A 23287-nucleotide genomic window follows, 5' to 3' on the forward strand; every position below is an offset into this window, starting at 1 on the left:
CAGAGTTAGAGCTTCTCAAAAGTGTCCAAAACAGTAACTAAACAGTAACAGGACTAATCCACCAAGCACTAAACTATGCGAGAACACTTGATTAAAACATCCATTAGACCATTATAAGAAAGATCCCAGGGATTAAGATTTTTAACCACAGAAAGTAATGTGGACGTTAACTGCCCTTACTACCAAGTTCAGCTACTGTCAATTACTCAGTAACTATTTAGTATTACCTATATATTACTATTTAATATTACATTTGAATTTCAGGCAGATGGAGCTAGAGAGAGACTATCAGAACAACAATACAACCGCCTTGTGGAGTACATCACAAAGACGTCGTATCACCTCCCTCCCAGCACCTCAACAGTGCCAGCATTGCAGACCATGGCTACTGAACACCTTCCAACTACAATGAAAACATACCAATACGTAGTTGATCCAAATTTTGCCCAAGTATTCATTAGCAAATTCACCATGGTGAAAAATAAAGCCTTGAGGAAAGGATTTAATTAATAATAATTTGTGGTGAGTATAGTAATGTCTTACTGTTTTGAAAATAACACTTTCTCTGCAGTAACCTACATCAAGTAGAGTTGCATACAATTTTTGAGGAGGTAGGAGATGATAACAAAGCCCAATAGCTTTTTCTAATCTTAACAACATTCCTGCTACTTAGCCAAAATACTAGTGCTGGAAGGCAAGTGTTATAGCAGATGATTAAAGGGAAAAGGAACAGCCTTGGACTGTAGCTCTATCAAAATCCTTTTTCCTTTCAATAGCCAAAAATCAGAGAACAAGGAAAAACTGTGCATACAGACAGTTTTGCCACACACACACGGTGTGTATCAGTACCCTTTATATCATATTTTAGGGTCTGCCAGTTTCTGTTATAAACAAGGTTTATAACTGGGCTGTAAAAACTTGCTCAAGGCCGAGCCTTTTTCCCCCACACATGCACACCTACCAACATGTATGTCCTGAGGTAAAACATTTTCCTCCACTAAATCTGAAAACCCCAGTGTGGCTGGTTTAAGTAAGTTACTAGTGACAGCTGGGTTGTAGCACCACTTTAACCTTACAATGGCTTTCTTTATTTGACTGAAGTTTTGCAGGACATTAGTCCTTAATGTAAACTAGTGCCTTTGTGTGGTTTGGAGAGCAAAACATGAACTACAACATGAATTTCTTTTTAAAACTCTCTGTATACAGAAACTTTATTTTATCCACTGTCAAATGTTCAGGACTTTCAATGTATATATGACATTGTGCATTGTTTGGTCATTAGCTCTAAGCCAGTACCACACAGTTCAAAAATTTAAGAAACAGAGCTTAGTCTCCTTAAAAATCTACCAAAAACCTACAAGTTCAATGTAACATAGATGTGCAGGTGGTAAATATAGCCTTGCTGGGTCTTGCTTACTTCTGATCAGCTACTACTACACTTGAGCCCAGATTCATTTTGTTACCATCTTTGAACAGATAAAACCAGGGATATTTAGAAACATGACCTTTCAAATGTGTGCTAAGCAAAGTGAGATTTTTTTTTCAAGTTGAGTGAGTGAAAACTATGGACCCACAGGCACCAGTTACATCATTAACAGTTCATGGTGCCATCACGATACACTTATGAATATATGTTAAACACATCAAGATGAAAGAGCTTGCTAAGTAAGTAAGTGTCTTATTTTTCAGATGTTTTACAGTTTGTGAGACAAGAAATGACTCTTTCTGGGCAGAGTTTGATTACTTTATTAACCAAATATGATTATGGCAGTTTTAAAATGCAAAAGCTTACTTGGTGTTCAACTATGTGTCTTACTTTTCCCCTCTTTTCTGTGTACTTATGGACATGAATTTTGTATGGGGATTCCTGAACATGGCCAGAATTGGAGACAAGAACTGGAATAAAATCTGATCATCATTTGAAGCAGATGCATATGCTTTACAGTTAATAACTTCTATGCATACTTGATATGACCAAATGCACAGTGAATAAGAATGTAGTAACTGCAACATTTTTCTCATGAATTCTGTTTTGTTAAAGGGTATTTGTAAAAGCCATGTCTCTTGTGTACCGAAAATACAGAAGCCTGGGATCTGCATTGCCCTTTTCTGACTGTGAAATAAGCCCATCCATTATCAACATTTCATACAGTGATTTAATAACTTAGTCATTGAAATAACACTGTTTAAAAAATGTATATGTATATACGCACACATGCTTAATTCCTGAATATTTTATGGAAATAGTTTAATACTTCTAATTTTGCATATTGGTGGACAAATTGTAATATAATGAGATTGTTTAGAGATAATAAAGCTATTCCTATAATACTGGTTTTGTGAGCTATTTGGTAATTTGGTTACAGGGAATGAACAGGTCATTGTGTAGAACAGGACAGACACACAAGCTTCATGTAAGACCCCATTAGGTTCATGTCCTAAAAAATGCAATAGATCACCACAATACATGGTAAGTAAAAACTGATGATTAGCTTGCTGAAAAAAGAGTGCTGAAAAGTTTTCTGGTTTTGTGACTGAATCAAAACAGCGGCGTAGTTACTATGTGAATTAGTCTAATCTGTTCATTATTTATGTAGTACACAGACCAACCAAGAAAATGCACACACACCTGTTAAAAAAAAAAAAAGAGGGAAAGCAGGAGTTTAAAAGTTGGTAGACTGCAGACTGAAGCCATTGTTTAAGATACATTTGTGTTACTCTGAATTATGTTCTCCTGGAATAAACACTTGCTTAAATTACACTCAGTGAATTAAGCTGGCATCTTTACTGTGTTAGGCAGGTTCCTTCTCCCCCTTCCGACCACATGTATGGAAACATATGTGGAGATGGCATATAAATGAGCCTCTCCTACATGTGGGCTGTGTGAACTATGAAAACAAAGTTGTCCAAAGAGCAGCTGCCTGTACTTGGCGGCTAAAGCACTCCAATGTGTACTTTTAAAACATGCCTGCTCTCATAGTGCTCTTTAGACCTGGAGAGCTCAAAACTTCAAATGTCTTTTTAGTTTTTAGCGTTGCCTGCTGAAAGGAAGCACTTGTTTTATACCCATCCATACACACAGAAAGCAACAGTTCTACCCTGCAGCCTCTCAAAGCACAGACATAAAAGTTAAAGCTCACCTGTCCTTGTCATGGTTGAAGAGATACAGCTAGAGACAGCTCTGCTGTAGGGTCAAAAAGCCACCATCAGTCACAAAGCTCTCATTTCTTTAAATCAGCACATGCTGGTAACTGGAGGAACACAGACTGCAACAATAACTGCTGTTGGCTGTAACAGTTTAGAAGAAACTTGGACTTTAATTCACAGCAAGGGGAAAGAGTAGAGGGTAGAGCTGCAAGGGAAGGCAGGTCTGCTAGCCAGCACACCTGGCAGTAGCAAGTTTCTTTGCCTCAGAAGCTGTCAGTATGACTGAAGACCCCAGCCTATTTAAACCTGCAGACAAGCCTGAGAAAATGCTAGTCAGTACTCAATGGCACGCAATGTTTATACTGTACATTGGGAAGATAAATGGGTATCATTTGCTATTGTTAAGCTCTGGTTTACATTTATAGAAGCAGGGGTATTTTGATTACAAGATGGTTTCCCCTGCACCGCTAATGTCAAATTCTTTCTTTGCTTAAAGGAAGCACTGCCTGTATGGAGAGTTTAAAAATCCCACGTTGCTCTGTAATAGTGCTCTCGATCAAATACATTACCTACGTGCTTTCATTAGTCCAAATGTTGCTCACTGATATCTATTAAGTGTTAAGTAGTTAATGATCCATTTAAAATAATGAGTTACTCCAAACAGGATTTGAACTGAAGACCTTCAAATACAACACAGATGGCCTAATTTGTCATGCTGCTCCGTACAAAGCCTTCACTCCCTTTACACCATCAGCTCCAGCTCCTCTCTCAGAACTCACACTCAGCAATCAAGAGCCACACTCCCAGTACCATCCATCATCAACCTCAGCAACAGACAATGCACAAAGCATGTTTCATGTGACAGGTATCGTGGAAGAACAGGTCTTGTACTACACAGAACGTAGCAGAGATGAAAACTACACTTAAAAAGGAAATGATACACTGTCCAGGAGCAGCACACAAAGATCTTCATTACCGCAATACCCTAAAATATTTATGTTTCCCCTTCCCTGTACATCAGATACCTGCAGTTTAAAGTCATTTTCCCATCAGAGTAGCATACCGTGTATAAGAGTGTGCATTTGCACAATTTTTAAATCTTGATATACAAGTTGGCTGCTGCAACAATGGCAACACAGTGATGACAACAGAAAGAGATAGGAAGGTTGGCCATGGTATTTCCAGAATTCCTCTCCAAAAACTTTAATCTCAAGGCCACTTCAACCCTGTGGAGCCAGAGGCCAGACCCTTCCAGAAATCTAGCCTCTCCCTTCCTATAACAACTATCCTCTTGCACATTCCCATCAGCACCTAGGACAACCTAGCTGTAACTGCTTAAGATGATACACTTTGTTATCAAAAATGGAATTTGGTTAAACCAGAAGCAAACAGTTCCTGGGGGAAAGAAAACAGGACTTAGTCACCTTGAGCAATCACAGAATCACAGAATCCCAAGGGTTGGAAGGGACCTAAAAAGATCATCTAGTCCAACCCCCCTGCAAGAGCAGGGTAACCTACAGTACATCACACAGGAACTTGTCCAGGCGGGCCTTGAATTTACAGAGACTTTCCACCACTCCTCCCAGCATCTGAGCAGTTAAGCATTTCAACATTAATGAAGACAACTAATGCCACTGTGATGTATTTTATTTGAGTTACATTAGAGTTTGCCATGCACTGAAGTGCATTACACTTCACAATTCAGTGAACAAACAAGGTTCAGTCACCACATCTCCTTAGACTGACGGGTATCTGCAAGATAAAAAAAATACTAAGTTAAGTTGGACAAACTTCATGCTCTAAGTAAACATTATTAGCATGTATGCATGCAAAGCAAGAGATGTTTATGTGGTGGTTTCGTCTAAAGGAATTCCCCCTGTTATTTCCTTATGGGTTAAGATTCACACACCCTTCATGTGGCAAACAGAAGTGAAACATGGAACAAATCAAGAGCTGGAACAATACTGCACAGCATGTCAGATCCACTATACATGGTGCACCGATAACTGAATCAATCTTGCTAAGGGCCTGAAAGAGAAAGGAATGTAGCTTTCAGATAGAAGCCAGAAAGGAAACAAGTGGTGTAGGCAACCTACCAAGGAAGGAAGAAAACCAAATTCAAATTGCTTCTCCACATTACTGAGCATAGCCCAAGACCAGCTGTGCTCCATGACAAGTCATGCAAGTGGGGGTTAGCACCATAACTCTTAGCTTGCCCCTTTCTTCTGTTACTGAGCATACTTTAGAGGTTGGATACTCCTCAGATTTATACTTGTACTCATTATCAATATCCCCACACAAAGTCCATGCCAGTTCACCCATAGGTACCAAGTTGCCTGCATGCCCAGCAGGAACAAACTCCATGCAGTGTGCCAAGCTAACACCTTAGCTAAGAAACTCCCCTCCCTTTTCTCAGTTTTGGGGCTAAGTGCTAATTCCAGAGTCAGTATTCAGTGAGGCTAAACCGCTGTATTTACTGCCACATACAGAATATATTCCAGTAAAATGGGAGATGTATAGCATGCATGACCACTGTACCTTTGGGTAAGTACAGCAAAAAAGCATCAATTCAACCTCCATCCAATCTCCATAGCCAAGATTTAAACTACTGAGGCAAATGAACATGCCCTCCCTTTGTTCTGTGTACTTGTCATTTTCACAGTCTTTCCAGAACATCTGAAACACTTGCATTGCTTTTCCCTTCTCCTACTTAAGTATTCATGTGCATACATTAAAAAAGAACCCCAAAACTCTTTCCACTGTGAAGAAGTGAAAAGTATCAGTTATGACACAAACAGGCTACGGAATTAGAACCATTAGCAATTCAAACAAAATCCCATATAAAGCCTTCACTTTCACATTTTTGTTGAGCTGGTGTAATTACGGAATGGAAGAAATGTTTAGGAAACATTTAATTTTAACAGGTGCTCACAACGTGCAATTTTTTTTAAGCTGCAAACATCAGCTAATAGAGAGCAAAGCTCTATCTGCACTGAAAAAAAGTCCTGCTCATGATTCCAATTAAATATTCAACATGCATCCTTGTTGACAGTGTTTGTTTCAAATGATTTTACCACCAGATGGCCTTTCAGAACACTGTGATGAAGGCCACCTGACTAAAGAATGCAATTCCAGTGTCTAAGAAAGTTTAGAAGTGCCTATATATTAGCAATGGGACCAAACCAGAGGCAGAATTAACAAAAATAAAAGCAGGTAAATGTAGCATTTCATTATTTATCTTTGTTGCAGTCATAGCTAAAGGACAGAAGTTTCCCTCTCACCAAAAAAAAAAACCAAAAACAAAATCCCAAACCAAAGGGACTGTCACAGAGGTTTCTTCTTTTTTAATTTCTAAACTTTTCAGAAGACTTCTGCTTTTTTTAATGTAATGGTGTTATTCAGAAATCAGATAGTTCCAGCTTGTCACACAACAGAATTTAATATTAATAGTGTTGAGTACAAATCCTTTATTCAATCTTGTTGCTTTATGCAAACAAACTGAGAAAATCCAGCTGGCCTTGATAATTAGAGCCACAGATTATCACGTAATGATCACAATATGAAAACATTCCAAAAGAATGAAAAAGCTATCATCCTAGATTAGTTAGAAGTAATTTTAAGAGAAGCAGAGAACTCAATGTAAGGAATTTGGATCAAGAAAGGGGGAGGAATTCTTCTTTGAGTTGTCACACCATGAGCTTGTGCAGTTTAGTGAGTATGGTTATTAATAACTATGACAAGGTTGAAATCAGGCCTTTTTCCCTGGTGTTATGAAGACTAAGCGAGGACAAAGTCTGATAGCCTTCAAGCAAAAGGCAGCGTTAAGTTCTAGGAAAACAGTATCGTGAACACAGCTCTATTCAACCTTAATTCATAGAATCATAGAATCACAGAATAGTTAGGGTTGGAAAGGACCTTAAGATCATCTAGTTCCAGCCCCTCTGCCATAGGCAGGGACACCTAACACTAAACCATGTCACCCAGGAGGGCAAAAATCTGAATATTAGTACACAGAGCTGTGCACCAATTTTTATATGTGTGTGTGTGTATATATTTAAATATATTTCCTCTCAGGACTAGTTATCTTCCCCCATCACCAACTTCAAAAGACAAAAGTATATGTGGAACCTGCCTTTGTCCCTTACATTCAGATGCATGCTATGAGAGACCAACAGCCTCTCTATCTCATTCACTGTGCTACCCCAATTACCCAAGTAGTACATATAGATAGCTTAAAGCTAAGCAGTTCAAGGTGTGACAGCAGCAGCGTAACAGTGGTATCAGGCAAGTCTCCTCACCATGGCTCCACGAGGAGTGAAAGAAGTGGCATCACTCTTTGCAACTCTCCTGTATCACAGCAGTTAAACAAATTATCCAAAAGGTATTCAGGAGCTTTGTATTCTGCCCATACTCCTCTCCCCAGCTCCTGTATTTCTTCATATTTTTATTACCCAAAGTGCAATTTATATCCTATTTCTTTAGGAGCACCTTTCTATTTGATCAAAAGGAAAGAACCTCCAAATGAAAGCAAGATGTTTCACTGAACCTAATTTACTCTTGTTCTACTGCAGAGTAGCTTACTACCTGTAAATGCAGGATGCCATTATTTGGGTGGTGCAGACTCAAACACACCAGCTCTTCTCATGGCTTCAAAGTCCTTCATGGGATCATAGTTTTTGTAGAACTCTGCATAAGCTCGTTTTCTGGGCTCAGCAACTCCAAACTGAAAAATGACACACAGAAAATCAAACCTTGCCACGGTTTGCAACCAGGACTTTTTTTCTATTAGCACTATAATTTGTATCAGTGGATATTGGTCTTAAAAGCCTTTATCTCAAATTAGTAAAATATTACTTTCTTTCTGTTCAAATCCACAGTTCAGTCTACCTGACCACTGGTTAGGAAAACAACTATCTGAAGTAAAACCTTAAAAAGAAAGTCTGTTACAAGATAGCACGTTATACTTTTAAGATCCAGAAACACTCCACCTATATTGACACTTAAGTGTCCAATACCCTCCTTGTTAATATTTTTGTATGTAAAACACGCCATTATGGCAAGTTTTATGCCTGCAGGCAGCTGCAGAACTCTACCTCCAGATAAAAAGGTGTCCTGAACAATTACATTTGAGCTACACTGTAGGTCAGCTACAGAAGTTGGTAAAATTTTACAATACCTCCAAGCCACTCATACAGCTCACCAACACATAAAGACACAGTCCTGACTCCTTGGATACTCATTCACATGAAGCACACAGATATGCTCCAAAAGCCCCCAAAGGTGAAGGAAAGTCCAAGGCGGGTTTGTCCAAAAGTATCTTAACATGTAACAAAGTAAATCACTACTGAGATCCACCTTACTCAATTCTAAGTATGGTCTGCTGCCTTACTACTGTATTAATGTGGGAGGGCCAAAGAAGGTATAAAACCTTCTATGTTTTATTAACAATTAAAAAAAATAATATTGTAAGTCTTGCCTACCTCTTAACAAAGGTCTTAAGTAGATGTTGAACTTTAACTGTGCAAACATTTCTGAGATGTTTGCTGATCTCTGAGAAGTATATGTAAATTGGGACATTTTTGTGATGAACAACCTGACATCAACTTAATTTCTAGTCACTTTTATCAATAGCTTCCTGAGTACTCAAATGCTGCAAATCACATATGCATGAGTTCAACAAGCAAACCAAGATCTAATTCTTCCACAGTAACTCTGTGTTGCTTGCTGTGTGTATGAGATCCAAGAATCATTTGTTAAAGGCACACAAGAACAGCTACCACTCTTATCTTTACCAGAAGTCTCTTAAGGACCATGAAAAGCAATCTATAAGTGGGTGGGGTCTTTTTGGAAATGTAATGCTCCATTTCCACGATTCTTCAAAAGAAAGGATAAAATGACCACATCAGCCTTCCCCACACTGACAGCCTCAGTATCAAGGATGGGTTTTCCAAATTGCTTTTGAGCAAGTTTTCTGAAGTCAGCCTAGAAATAAGAATATGACAACACTCTCAAGTCTCAGATACTGTGACAGAGATACAGACTATCTAGAGTTAATGTGCGTGATTAAGAGTAGTCTAGGACAAGGAGACTCAAGGTTAAGTTGTCATGAATTGCGTGATCTTGATCACATAGCTTAAAGCATCAGGTTAGTCATATAATTTCTTCAAATGAAGATTAGAAGATTTATTTATGTTCTGGAAATGTGCTTGCAAAAATATATTACTAAAGCTTTCTGATGAACAGCTCAACCAAATCTCAACAAAGAAATATTATGAATTCTTAAAGCACTCTAATGAGCCCCGTTTATAACTGAATGACTGCAGAGCTCACCTTGTATAATGCCGCACATCCCAAAGATACAAAAAATGCCCCAAATAGGTGAAACTTCATCCGTCTGGCCAGAAGGCGCCGCATTTGTGGCTTAGGTAACAGTGCAGACGACATGGTGATTGTATTTCCTAAAAGGAAAAAAAAAAAAAAAAAAAGGAATTATGAGACAATATGCTCTACTTAAATAATTTTCTGTAGCTCTACTCTAGAAAGATTGTGCTTTTTGTATGGTGTAACAATTACTCTCACAGCACAAGCAACAGCGCTCCTATCAGACTTTTCAATGAGAGTGTTGAAGGGATGACGTTCAAGGACAGCCTATTTATGACATGAATCTATGTAAGTTTGTTTACAGCCAGGTCAAGACTGGCTTTCACTGTTCATACTAAATCCTTCTCTTCCTGCAAGATCTACCATTTCAGGCTTGCTGTCCTGGTGTTTACATCAAATGACATTCATAACGTTGATCACATTTTATTCATTTCTAAGGAAAAGCACATACCTCTTGAACTCCCGAGTTTGGGTAGTGGTTTTGGGTTTCTTTTAAGTAACTGCAACCCTTATTGCATTAAAGGATGTTTCCCTATTCGGTAAGATTTTACTAAAACCCCACATGGCCTGAAGCAAGGTTCAGACAGCTCTGGCTGCCCGCAGGGTGCTGCCCTCTGCGCTGACAGGCCCAAGCAGCGGTAGCGAAGCCTGGGAGAAGACCAAGCTCTCCGCAAAGCCCCTGGTGCTGCCCACCCTCCTCTCACACTTCACAGGAACCATCCCAGAGGCCCCTCTCCCGCCGTGCCGCCCTCACCGGAGGAAGAGGCGGCAGGGCCTGTCCCGGCACCCTCAGGGACGCGCAGAGGTCACGGGCTGCGGGGTGGGCGCCAGGCGGCAGACGTGGGGAGCGCGGCGGCGGCCGCTGGGCTGTGGTGGGGCAACGGGGGCAGGGGACCCGGCGGCACGAAGAGGGAGCGCGAACACAGCCTCACCTCAGCGCGGGCCCACCAACGTCCTTCCGCCCCGCCGGCCGGGCACCCTCTGCGGCCCCGCTACCCCGCATGCGCACGAGGCGGCGACGAGATACGGCGCGCGGCTCGGCCCAAACCCGGCAGTGCGCGATCTGACGGGCAGGGGATGGAGCGCGCCGGCCCGCGCGGGAGCGTTGCCCGCCGTGAGCCATCGCCGGGGCATACCTGTGCCCACCGAGCCCTCGGCTCGGGCCGCACCCGCCGTGGTGCAGAGCAGAGGGAGCAGCATGGAGCAGCCTCGGCGAAGCCTGCTGGGCCAAGCCGGGTCGCAGCCCTCACGCCCACCCAGAGCCCTCGCAGTGCTACGTGCCCACTGCCCCAGCCATTTCCCACACAGATCGGTGCCTTCTGCCCTTTCAGCAGGCATCAGTCGCTTTTCCACATCTCCAGCGTGGCTATCGAACCCAAACGGCGGGAATACCAGGGTGCATGAAATAATAACCTTTTATCGAGTTTGCTAAGAAGGGTTGGCCAAGCCTAGAAACAAATTAAGCGATTAGTAATCCTTTCCAGCTATCCTTTAGCCAGTTTTTGTACCTTTCTCGGAAGTGAGGCACATGCGTGCTTTGCCCATGGGTTCCACCTGATCGCCACCTGCATGTGGTATTGTCTTTTCTGTTCCTGGGGAGTCTCTGTGGGATTTACACTAAATGCTATGAATTCCTGCCTTGAAGAAACTGAAGCCCCTCCTGCGCAGCAAGGTACTCATCCAAGCCTTGCACTCCCTTGCCAAAGCCAGCAGATCCTGACATCAAATGGCAGAGGAGATGGGCCCTCAAAACTGACGTTTCTTTTCCTTTGATGGGATTAAAGAAGAGGAAAGAAAGTGTCAGTAGAAAAGTGCAGAGAGAAATCATACAGCCACGGCTACAAGCTGGGGGAGTGTTCTTTGCAGCAGCAGTCTGAATAGATGCAATTTGAACAATGATCCTCAAAATGAAGAGAAGTTTGTTACAATAGTTGAGACCAAAATGAAGAATGTCTGTCCAAGAATTCTTCCCATGTGGATTAACACAAAAAGACAAATGTTAATGATGTCCTGCAAAAGGAATGGCAAGATAGATCTGTAACTTGATTGTGGGGGTCTAAGGGAAATATCTGCGTCCGCAAGCATACTGCTGTTCCTGAGGAGAGCTTGTGCAGTCATTCAAAGAGACCAGGAAAGAAATGGCAGGGGGAGTTGTCTAGGGGATCTTAAAATCTGCACTCAACTTGCCCTCGTATTTCACAATGTCAGAAAAAGAGGATATGAAATCAATTGGAATAAAAGCACAGCAGGTTTCATGGTTACTATCATTATAAATTATAGATGAGGAATGTTCCTATAAATGCCAGTCTTGGTGAGAGAGAGTATTTTGGTGGATGGACCTGGGTCTGCAAATAAAAAAATCTTGATTGCTGTTTTCAGTAGCTTACTTCAGACCGGCCAGGTCATTGAATTCTTTTCTATGTATGTGAAAACTGGTCACATGCATAGAAAAGATGTGCCTGAGATAGTGCTGGCTAGGCATCTTTGTGTTATAGTTAAGATGCTAAACGAAGTGCTAATTGTTATTATTCTTTGATGTCATTGCTGTGGAATATACAGCCAACTCCTTAGTGTTCCTTATTAAGGGCAGTTCAGGATGGTGCAAATAAGGGATAAAAAAAGGATGGAGAGTACATTGGAAGGAAGAGCCATGAAAGGAAGGAAGGGATAATCAGCTCCATTAAGTCAGTGCACAGAGTTGCTCCTATCACTCCAGTTCCTGAAGGAATTATAAATCTGTGGTTTTGGACCTGAGCAGGCCTCATGAGTCCAAATGCATCAAAGCACATAAACACTGAGGCATACAATACAGCAACAGCAGTTATTTCCTTGCCATCCATCCAGTCCCTGGGGTTTCTGGCACCTGCTCCAGTTGCGTTTTGGATATGAATATTAGGACTGTTTGCTCAAAAGGTGCCACAGTTACCAAACTAGAATCTGCAGTCCTCTTTTCATCTCCAAAATACTGTAGCACCAGCAATAGTTGATACTTCTTCACAGTATTCTTGAAAGGGATCATCTTTTGAGGAGTGCAGGGAGGCATCAATGCTAAATTGTTTCTTGCTTGTGATTCATTGAAATTTCAAATAAAATTTACCTCTGACTTTAGTGAGAGAAAATTCAGGCAGTGGATCCTTGTTTTTTCCACAAAGAGTGCCAGCTGTGATACTTAGGACTGTACTTTCTGTGGTGTGGACAGGAGCCAACTAGGAACAGGACTGTGACAATCAAGTGATTTTGCATATGCCACAAAAAGTCTTTAGATAATCATAATCTGGATCAAATTAGAACCTATCTACTGGAAAAAAAATCACATGGGACATCAGCAATCCCCTGAGCCAGATGCATTCCTAAATAGTTTAGTTTATTATAAAATCTACCTCTCTATCACAAAAGAAAAAGAAAAATCAAACAATGCTATGTGCCACATATGAAAGCACATACATTTGTGATCCTTCTCCCAGTTTTGTGCCAGAAATTAACTAATCAAACACTCTTTTGCCATGGCTTTGTCCACATCAATCAGTGGTGCTGTGGAACAAACAAAGATATTGTGGCACAGTAAGTTATTTAGCAGAATTGCAATGACAGCTGTACAAAAAATGAGGGTGAATCAATGATTCCTAAGTGGAAAAAGTCAAAATTAGTAGGGGGAAGAAAAATATTTTTATACTTCCAAAAGCTCATTATAAACAAAGGAGGAAAAAATAAGAAAAAAGCAAGAGTTCAAATCAGAATAAATGAAGCAGACAGGGATTTCACAAGCCTTTGCTGGTTTTATGCATGCTTCTGAAATAGAAAAATCTCAAAAAAAAAAAAAAAAACAACACCCTAATTTTTTAAGTTTGTTCAACTTATAAAGAGACAGATTTTGGTAATTTTATACACATCAAATAGTGATACAATTATGTGAATGATCCTGTGTTTGGTACCATCAGGAATTATATTGTTAAGGAGAGACAGCTATTTCTCAAGTTCCCAATTTGCAGTCAAGACATGGCTAATGTGTGTATTCAGGCCCAAGAGCTAGAAAACATACCAGGTTCCACAGCTGAGATATTTTCATGTGACACCCGCTTTCTTTTCTGGAGTATGGTTTGTATAGTTGTCACTCTGAAGTCCTCCATGTTCGGAGGGCTTATCTGAAACAAATTTACACTGATTATTTTAGCAACGGAAAAACCTTGTTTAGATAAATTGGATTTTTAAACAAGTTCTGAATGCTCCATGCCTGGCAGTGTTCAAGGCTGGGTTGGACAGAGCCTTGGAGGGTTTAGTGTGAGGTGTCCCTGCCCATGGCAGGGGGGTTGTAACTAGATGACCTTTCCAACCCTAACTATTCTATGATTCTATGATTATTCTGTCTTTTGTGGTTTAAAACATTATGTCGCCTGTCTGCATTGGAAATAAAATCATCAAAGGCAATATTGTTATACTTTACCACTCTATATTTGCGCAGATGTACCTTCTCTGATAAAGTTTTTTCATTCTTCATCCTGGTTTTTTTTCCAGGAATCTTTGGAGTTAAACCACCTTTACAGACCAGCATTCCAATCTGCAGTGTAACGAGTAACACATAGACTTGTTACATGTAATTCAGTCCCTACAGGCCCAGCTCAGCAACTGACAGCCCATCAGATGTAGTCCACAAGCACTCCTAGCCTGGGTCAGCTCCAGCAAGTGTCCAGGGTAGGAACAGCACAGGAGCAGAGCTCCTCCTTTTGAAAATGAAAGCAAGGACTGTAACACAAGGACAGAAGGCCAAGCTTCTCACACTCTTTTCAAAGCACAGTTTGGAGGATGTGCTGTGGCATGGTTTAGTTTCACACAAGGTGAAACTTTCTAGCTCCAAACTTCATCCATCCTGTGGAAATGATTGTATGGCAGAAAATGTCTGCATGTCCTGTCCAGCAATCCTGGTGAGTTTGTACATGCATGCATCTGATACCTTCACCAGTACTCTCCTCCTTGGTCATGGATTCATTACAGTAAGTCTAAACAGCAGATTTGTGGGTGCCCTTCAGTAGTCCAAAGCCATTGGAACAAGGAGCGTTCTTCGTACCTTCACAGGGTTTGGACCAGACCTTCTGATAACTTCTGTTTTCCCTTGACGTGACCAGTGATTATCTGACCTCCAGGGTAGCAGAAAGTGGCCAACTGCTGCTGTTTGTACAGCTACAATTTTGTTCAAGAAATTAATTCTTACAGAAAATGACAGACCAACCTACCTGTGGGTATAAAACAGTGGCTGTGAAATGGGAAAGTCTCCTTCAAATAGAAGGTAAGACTCACTCTCCACAAGGCACTGTCTTTAGCCCCTTTCTTGGTTAGGTTCAGCATGCTTGCTCTGGGCAGGTCCTGGCTCAGTGTGCTCCCCTCAGAGGAAGAAGCTGCATGGAGAGGAGAGAAGAGGCCTTGCTCAGGTAGGGACTGCAGCCTGAGGGAGCGACCATATAAAATTTAACCTAGAGGCATCTGTGCCCCTTATTCAATTCACCCAGTACAGCTCATTCTGACAAAAAACTGGCCCAGGTTATGTATAAAATGCCATTTTGCAGTTGTTTCTTGTACTAAGTTTTTAGACCTTTTCTCATAGGTTTCTAAACCACTCATTTTGGTCTGTTTTCATTCGTGTTGAGGTGATGACATGGTGAGTATTAGATGTTGACAAGTTTTCTGTGTCTGAAATGACAGGCTAGAAGGGGGGAGGGGGCATCTCTTTCAGGTTTGTTGTGACTTGTACCATCGTACTGAAGTCATGTCAACCAAATTGTGTCCATTTGTGAAAAGAGAGTACATGAACAGAATTAAAAACAAAAATAAAATAACAAGAACCCCAGGGATGATGTATTTCATGACATGGTGAATGAATTGTGAGCCTGGAAGCTCGTCCATTATTTCCAATTACATCACCAGGTCTAATAAAAGATAACTGCTCTTCCTAAAAAATGCCATTGCTTTTGTTTATATTGGTGTTGGAAGAACCTATCGACTTAGGATTCCTATGTTGTGTAAAGGCTCCATAGCTTTTCTTTCATATTTGTTGGCTGCAAATATCAATTTACAATTGTAACTTAGGCAACACTCGAAGTTCCAGTCAAGGAGATCTCTGACTCCAAAGTCTCCAGTGGAGCTAAAATCCGTGTCAGATTGTGGTCCCTGGTTTGAAAGGTGAGGCACAGTCAGACATGTGAGGCTTCCAGAAAGTAGTCAGATCATCTGTTCGTGTTTTTTTAGCAAACTTGTTAGTGGCATAAACTTTTAAAAATATGTATACTTAAACCAGCCTGTTTTAACTTTAGCGTTTTGTTTGAAATAATCTAATTAGGAAATTGTGGCTCTCAGGTTTCTACTGCACTGAAGTTTTTGGGCTTCATGATTAATAAAACTGGCAATAGATAACAGCATAAGAAACCTTGGTTGAATGTATTTTGATTAAATGAGTTCATTTTCCTAAGACAAATTTGGCCATGTTCAATACGGCATTACATGTAAATGTCTGGAAAAATTGCATTTTTCCTAGCAGGAGGCATGAGATTACTATAATCCATAGCCTCCACCACAGTATTAATTAGCATGGCTCACTAACCAGGGACATAATATTTGTAAATGAAACTCTAGAAGGGCATCAGTAAGGAACAGGATGTTGAAGCCAAATGGAAAACATGAACCAATAAAAAGGCTGAACTAGCTAGAAGTGCAAGCTCAGCCTTTGAAGTTAGTTCAAGTACTGCATGCTTTAATTTTGGTGTAATCTTATGATGGGGGTACAAACAAGAACTCAGAAACAGATTTTGTAACATTTGGCCCAATTGTAGATGAATCAGTTTGTTGATGGTTACCAACAATTGCACAGCCAGAGAAGCTGTGGTCTTTGTTAAATTAGATTGAATAATTGGCTTCAGTGGGAGTTTCGGGTGCAGAGCAAATGAAGTGTCACGGCCCTTGACTCTCATAAGATTCCTCAGCAAAGGCTAAGCTTTTGCATTCAGAACAACCTGAATATGGATTCAGAAAAAGTAAGTCCCTCAAGAGTTTGTCTAATCGCTCCCCTGCCCCAGTATGAGTCTCAAAATACATTTCTGGCAGATGGGTGTGTCTTACCTGTTTTTAGAACCCCGCTGATGACAATAAGGATACCGAAAGCTCTCTGGGCAGTTTGTTTCCCAATGCTTAACTATTGTCTTGGAATACAGTCTGTGGTTAGTACTACATTACCTTGGCAAGCCTTGAGTTCTGATTTTGTTTAGGGTTTTTTTAACCTAGTTTTTTGTGGAGCTCAGGAGTGCTGCATCCCAACTAGAAGGAAGTGTGGCAGAAGGGCCAGGAGACCTCCTTGGATGGATAAGGAGCTGCTGAGGAAAATTCAAAGGAAAAAAGAGGTTTATAAAAAATGGAAGCAAGGACAGGCGGCCTCGGTAGAGTACAGGGATGTTGTCCGGGAAGCTAGGGACCAGGTTAGGAAGGCTAAGGCCCAGTTAGAATTAAACCTAGCCAGGGATGTTAAGGATAACAGGAAGGGATTCTACAGGTACATAGCAAACAAAAAACAGACTAGGGACAAAATAGGCCCCCTGAGGAAGCTCTCGGGAGAGCTGGCTACACAGGATTTGGAGAAGGCTGAGGTTCTGAATGACTTCTTTGCCTCGGTCTTCACTGGAAAAGGCTCTGACTGCACCACCCAGTTCTTAGAAGGTAGACGCAGGGACTGTGAGAATGAAGACCTTGGGCCCACTGTAGGAGAGGATCTGGTTCGAGACCATCTTAAAAATATGAACACGCACAAGTCCGTGGGACCTGATGGAATCAATCTGCGAGAGTTGTGGTCAATGGCTTGATGTCTGGCTGGAGACCGGTAACGAGTGGTGTCCCTCAGGGATCGGTGTTGGGACCAGTCTTGTTTAACATCTTCGTCGCTGACATGGACAGTGGGATTGAGTGTGCCCTCAGCAAGTTTGCCGATGACACCAAGCTGTGTGGTCCGGTTGATATGCTGGAGGGAAGGGATGCCATCCAGAGGGACCTTGACATGCTTGTGAAGTGGGCTGATGCCAACCTTATGAAGTTCAACCATGACAAGTGCAAGGTCCTACACCTGGGTCGGAGCGATCCCAGGCACGGCTACAGACTGGGCAAAGAAGAGATTCAGAGCGGCCCTGCAGAGAAGGACTTGGGGGTGCCGGTCGATGAGAAAATGAACATGAGCCGGCAGTGTGCGGTCGCAGCCCAGAAAGCCACGAGGATGATCAGGGGACTGGAGCACCTCCTGTATGAAGACAGGCTGAGGAAGTTGGGGCTGTTCAGCCTGGAGAAGGGAAGGCTGCGTGGGCACCTAATAGCAGCCTTCCAGTATCTGAAGGGGGCCTATAGGGATGCTGGGGAGGGACTCTTTGTCAGGGACTGTAGTGACAGGACAAGGGGTAACGGGTTAAAACTTAAACAGGGGAAGTTTAGATTGGATATAAGGAGGAAATTCTTTCCTGTTAGGGTGGTGAGACACTGGAATCAGTTGCCCAGGGGGGCTGTGAGTGCTCCATCCCTGGCAGTGTTCAAGGCCAGGTTGGATGAAGCCTTGGGTGGGATGGTTTAGTGTGAGGTGACCCTGCCCATGGCAGGGGGGGTTGGAACTAGATGATCTTGAGGTCCTGTCCAACCCTAACTATTCTATGATTCTATGATTCTATGACAAAACCTTGGTTTCCCAGTGTTTCTGAAGGCCTACTACTGCGAGGTGCTGAAGCACCTCTGGAGATCTGAATTAAGAGAGCAGGTTTCAATACATTCAGCAAATTTCAGGATCAGGCAGCCAGGAATTAAGATGATCTTTGAACCAAAAGGTCATAACTGGAAGATGAACACAATCATACACTTCCTATTTTTAGAGCAAACATTCCATTCATTAGCTTGAAAATAATAGATCATTTATCGTAGTCTTTAGTGAATGGCCCAACACGTGCTGTTAATGACTTTCTCATTTGGGAGGAAAAACGCAGAGAATTTTTTTTCTTGAATATAATTTCTACAGGGAAAAGAACTCCCCAAAAGTGCATTATTTTCTCTTTCCAGCAGCCATGCAAACCTCTGGAAAGAACCATAATCCTCAACAAAACAAGCATAATGACTGCATCCTCTCAAATGCAAGTGAGCACAAATACAAACATTTCATTGAAACACAAAGACCTTTCTTAAAAAAAAAAAGTACACATAAGAAAATAGTTGGAATAGGAAAAAGATGATATACAACAAAATTAAGCCCTATGTGATTATAACAGTAGAATAGTTTACCAAACAAGGTAATGTTATGCATATATGTGTATAATGTATATATAGTTAGATCTGCACAGAAACATACACAAGTCCATGAAGTGCAGATTTTATAGGCATGTAAATGCCTGCACATACACATATACACTCTAGAGATGTGACAGACTCGATTCCCAAAGTACCTTTTTCAGGAGTGAGTGGTATTCAAACCAGTTGTGGTCTGGGGCTTACAAAACCAGTACTGATCAGTTGGGTCTTGCAGCTGGGATGAAATTAATATAGTTGCCTACAGGTGAAAACTACTAAGAGTACTGTAAGCTTGTTGGTTACATTTACTGAGCCATAGGCACCATGGCTGATCATAATGAATATTTCCAATGAAATATCTGTATTTACTGATTCTGACAGATGGGGGATATTGCATAAGCTATTGTGTGCCTATGCATTCCTTGAGTGTGATGCTGCGGTTTTTTCTTGTCTGCCTTGTCATTTGTTTCATTTAACTTTCTCATTAATGGCACAATTGCTCTGCTTTGTGCAAAAATCCTTTTCTGAGAAGTGAGTATTACTTTCTTTTTAAACTTCTTGCCAACACCAGATTTTCAAACACATATGGTACAGAGGAATCATGTACAAAATTGTTTTAGAGGAAAAACAATTTATAATTTTAATCTAAAATTAAAAGCACAGATCCACTACTACATTTCAACTTTGACATAAAATGAAATCTTAACGTGAGAAATGCACACTCTGAACAAATACATAATTAACATGTGGAATAAGCAATGCTGTTGTCAATGCTTTCACATATGTTACCATGAAACTAAAATATTTTAGTTAGTAGAGAAATAGAGGGAAATCCAAGTAAATGCAGCCTGTACTTGACATATAAATTAGCTTGGCTCAATGAATCTAAAAAATAAGATAATCTGTGCATTAACTACCCTTACCATACTAGGACAGCTTGGTGGGTCCTGCATCATTCCAGTCTGCTCCAGCACTCTGATTAATTATTACCTGGTGGAGTGGCCATTGTGCAAATGCTTTCTCAAATCACTGGTAGAAATCAGAATGTGTGAGTTCAGTAGCAGGTACGCAGAAAATGTAGACTTTGGTATTTTGTGTTAATCCAATCTGCTGGACTGGCAGAACCTTATTTGAAGGCTATGTAGTAAGAGGGAAAATGAATAAGTACATAGCAATACCATGTGGCTTCTGATTTGGGAACTACAATTTAGCCTATTAGACATGAGCCTGTTCCAAAAGTGCACATTCAAACAATCATGCGTGAAGGAGTTAGAAACACAGATGTGAATTATAACTCTCTGAAATCCTGGGTATGCTCCAGATCAGGCCATTAGAGGTAGGTTTGAACTGCGAGCACAGATTCAGATCTAAAATTTTTGTTCAAACCTGTCGTTCCCTAACATTTTTACAGCAACTACTGAATGTATGAAACCCAGCAATGTTCCATAAGCTTAAAAAATAAATACCAGTTAACCCCATCTTAGCTGTATTCAGACATGATTCACAGTGACTGACTAAAAGCACTTCTATAAAAGGCAGTAACAAAAATCTTCTGTTGAATGTAATTGAACAGTTTAAACAGGTTAAATTCAAGCTGGATTACTGCAGCTCCATTGGCTGCGTACAGCTGCACAGTGATCAGTATGGCCCAGTATTAACATTAGAAACATAAATAATTTAAGGATTTTCTTTTCTGAGTTTGGGGGAGAACTTTGAAACATCTGGTCTCTTTTCAATCATTTTTACACACACATAAGCTAAAGTAAATAGTCCTGACTGGAGCAATAGCACTGGGTGGGATTGAGGCTGGCTATTTCACAAGCATGCAAGTGGTACAGGGTAGAAAATGTCCCCAGGTCTGTAATACTGCACAAGGCTAAAGGCACAGAAGGACCGATGAAAGGACACCTGCCATTTTCCAGTACTCTGAAGGAAACTGAGTGCCCTGTATTTATAAAAATGCCCAGTTCACTGGTGCTTTTATCTGCAGACTTTATTAATGCAGGTTTCTCTTTATTTTAAGTCAATCTTATTTGCAAAGCAAGTCACACTGATTCTTCTCATGTAAAAGATGTAGAAGGTGTGTCACAAACCAGTCTAGCCTTGGCCACCCAGTACTGTATAACAAGAGAACCAGTAAATAGAAACTGGGTCTGCTGAACCTGGTCTATTGCTGTGTCTGCGAAGTACCTCTCTGCATTCATTGATCTCAGTGCCTGATGATTAAATACTAGATTTCCACACCTTGGAAGGGATAAATGAATTCACAACTTACTTAGAGTTTTAAGACCATTCCTTGTTAATAGTACTTCGAGAAAGAGCACCTCAAAAGAAAACATGAGGAGTACAGAGACAATGGCAAAACCAGCATTTTACGGACACAAATCAGAAAGCATTTTGCCCTGTTTTAAATGACCACTACCACTGTCATAAATGTGTAAGTGTGCACCTTAATAACATAATCCAGTGCTACATATTTTCAGGAATTCATCTTAGTCTGATACTTTGTGCCATGCAGTAGCAGGACAGAAATCAAAGCAAAATGTATAAAGCCCCTTCCTGAGTTGCATAGGCACAGCTTGTGTTGATACCAACAATATTTGCATGAGCCACATAAGGACTGCACCCTCAAAGATTATAAAATGTTTTAATAAACATGCCAAGTCTGATGAGAGAAAAGTGAAATACTCACTACTAGCATCTAAGCATAAATATTTAAAAATCCAAGTGATGGCTTAAAAAAATTCCAAAATAGTCCCAAGATGTTGCATTACTTTGGAGTAAACAACAGAAGGAAGCAAGTCTGAATGAACGTGATTGGATTGTGTATTTTGAATGCCACTAAAGCATAAATTTACCTAGAATTGTTTCTAGGTTTGCAGGCTTCTGGAAAAAGAACTTTTATTGTCTGTAGTAGCCAACTCCACAGAGAACTGTTGCTCTGCTATAGACTTGCAAACCTCCCAAAGTATACATAGTTAAAATAAACAAGGAATAACAGTTATCTAAAGGGAGAGGTATTAGAATTGTTGAATAAAACTTTCTACCCCTTTAGAACTGCTGAGCTCACATAGATGTAGATCAGCAACCTGAGAGAGAATATTTCTCAAGAACAAGACAAAAAGACAGTAGGAGTGCAAGCTTTCTGAAGTGAGTCTTCATTTAGAACAATAAGGTTTAGTTAATCTGTGTACCTGTTCAGTTCTCAGACTTTGCTGGAACTGGCAATAGTTCTTACTTGCTCCCTCAGCATGAGACTAAAACCACAGTTCTGTTACAGATGTATCACCAAATAGCAGTTATGGGGTATTTACCATTGCATCAGATTAGATTCAGTAACCCAGAAGTGAAAAGGTCCAAGTCTCTTAATATATTCCTTGTCCAGTTGCTCAAGACTTCTTCAAAATTAACACATTAAATGGGCATAAAATGGTATGACCTGTGTCTCTATCATTACTAATACATGTTATCCTCCTCAGTGGCATACTAGAGACATGGGCTTTAAGTGACTCTGTGTGTGTGTGTGTGTGTGTTTGCATGCACACATATATACATGCATACATATTTTAGTTAACATGGCAAGAGAACTGCAAACTGGGTTGAGGGTTGTCATTGGTTTGCAGAACTTCGAGAGCATAGAGCCAGTCTGCAAAATTTTACTCGCTCATGCAAGTACAGAAAGTACTTTTTGTTCCCTTTGTTTTTAAGTTTGATAGATGTGTATGGTATTAATCATAGTAACAGTCTGGGACAGTAGATTTTGCGTGGGGGCTGGTAAATTTTCATTAACAATTTGGCAAGGCTGGAATGTATCCATAGAGGCTTGGTTTTATCATCTGTCACAATATCTCAATAATATTTTTCATTTTAGAAGTAAACCAAGTATGATTCAAGTCAAAGCTACCAGCATAAGATAAGCACTGTCTACATATTATTTGTCTCAAAATGCCACAAAGGCAAGAATACAACAAACTGAAACTGACTGCTGCGCTACAGCATTTGGTTGCGTGCACTGTTCTGACCACAGCAGTAGAAGGTGGCCTTTCACATGTTTTTTAGACTGATATACATCACTGCATTTATGGCATTTCGTGATCTTCTTTGCCTTTGACATTAATGAGTCGTAGGCCACACAGTACCACATGTGCTCTACTCCCTACAAGATGCTACATTCCACCCTCTTCATATATACTGTGCATTAAAGTTTACTGCTTCTGTTAAATTTTGGGAAAACTTGAAAAATGGGGACAATAATTTTATGTTTTACTCCCTTGTGGCTTCCACCCAAGACATCTTTCTCAGGTTATATCACACAAACAAACAATCCAAATACCGAAGGAATGGAGATAATCATGAAGCAAACTCTGCAGATTGTGGGGAAAGTAGGAACTGAACCAGTTATCTCCATTGCTCCTTCTGCAAGGATATATGAGCAGGGCAGCAATTTCCATAAAAGAGAATGTCTTTC

At 40.7% G+C, this 23287-nt stretch overlaps 2 protein-coding genes across 3 annotated transcripts in view; one reads left to right on the forward strand and one right to left on the reverse strand.

The window, feature by feature from the left end:
• The window catches only part of VPS13B (vacuolar protein sorting 13 homolog B), a 439495-nt gene extending 437164 nt beyond the window's left edge, over positions 1-2331 (forward strand). Inside the window, exons 62-63 of the mRNA XM_065668694.1 lie at positions 265-522; positions 1882-2331. Coding sequence (XP_065524766.1) covers positions 265-510 — 246 coding nt within the window. The 3' untranslated portion in view covers positions 511-522; positions 1882-2331. The remainder of the gene's footprint in view (positions 1-264; positions 523-1881) is intronic.
• Positions 2332-4776: 2445 nt separating this feature from the next.
• Positions 4777-10560, reverse strand: LOC136008859 (cytochrome c oxidase subunit 6C). Of its 2 annotated transcripts, none has more exons than XM_065668695.1 (4): positions 10461-10560; positions 9478-9605; positions 7732-7870; positions 4777-4899 (listed from the first exon to the last, which is right to left on the reverse strand). In XM_065668695.1, the coding sequence occupies exons 2-3, from the start codon at positions 9589-9591 to the stop codon at positions 7751-7753; spliced, it is 234 nt and encodes a 77-aa protein (XP_065524767.1). In that variant the 5' UTR covers positions 9592-9605; positions 10461-10560; the 3' UTR covers positions 4777-4899; positions 7732-7750. The 2 variants fall into 2 exon arrangements, with proteins under 2 accessions (XP_065524767.1, XP_065524768.1); XM_065668696.1 differs by having other exon boundaries at positions 10283-10530.
• Between the last annotated feature and the right edge of the window lie 12727 nt (positions 10561-23287).

Source organism: Lathamus discolor, chromosome 2, assembly GCF_037157495.1.
Source record: "Lathamus discolor isolate bLatDis1 chromosome 2, bLatDis1.hap1, whole genome shotgun sequence".
Lineage (NCBI taxonomy): Eukaryota > Metazoa > Chordata > Aves > Psittaciformes > Psittacidae > Lathamus > Lathamus discolor.

Bases quoted from the DNA above. Each gene is read 5' to 3' on its own strand.
- LOC136008859 (XM_065668695.1), bottom strand. From the start codon at position 9,591: ATGTCGTCTGCACTGTTACCTAAGCCACAAATGCGGCGCCTTCTGGCC. The intron at 7,871-9,477 runs GTGAGCTCTGCA...GTCATTTTTCAG, and splicing joins GATGTGCGGCATTATACAAG to TTTGGAGTTGCTGAGCCCAG.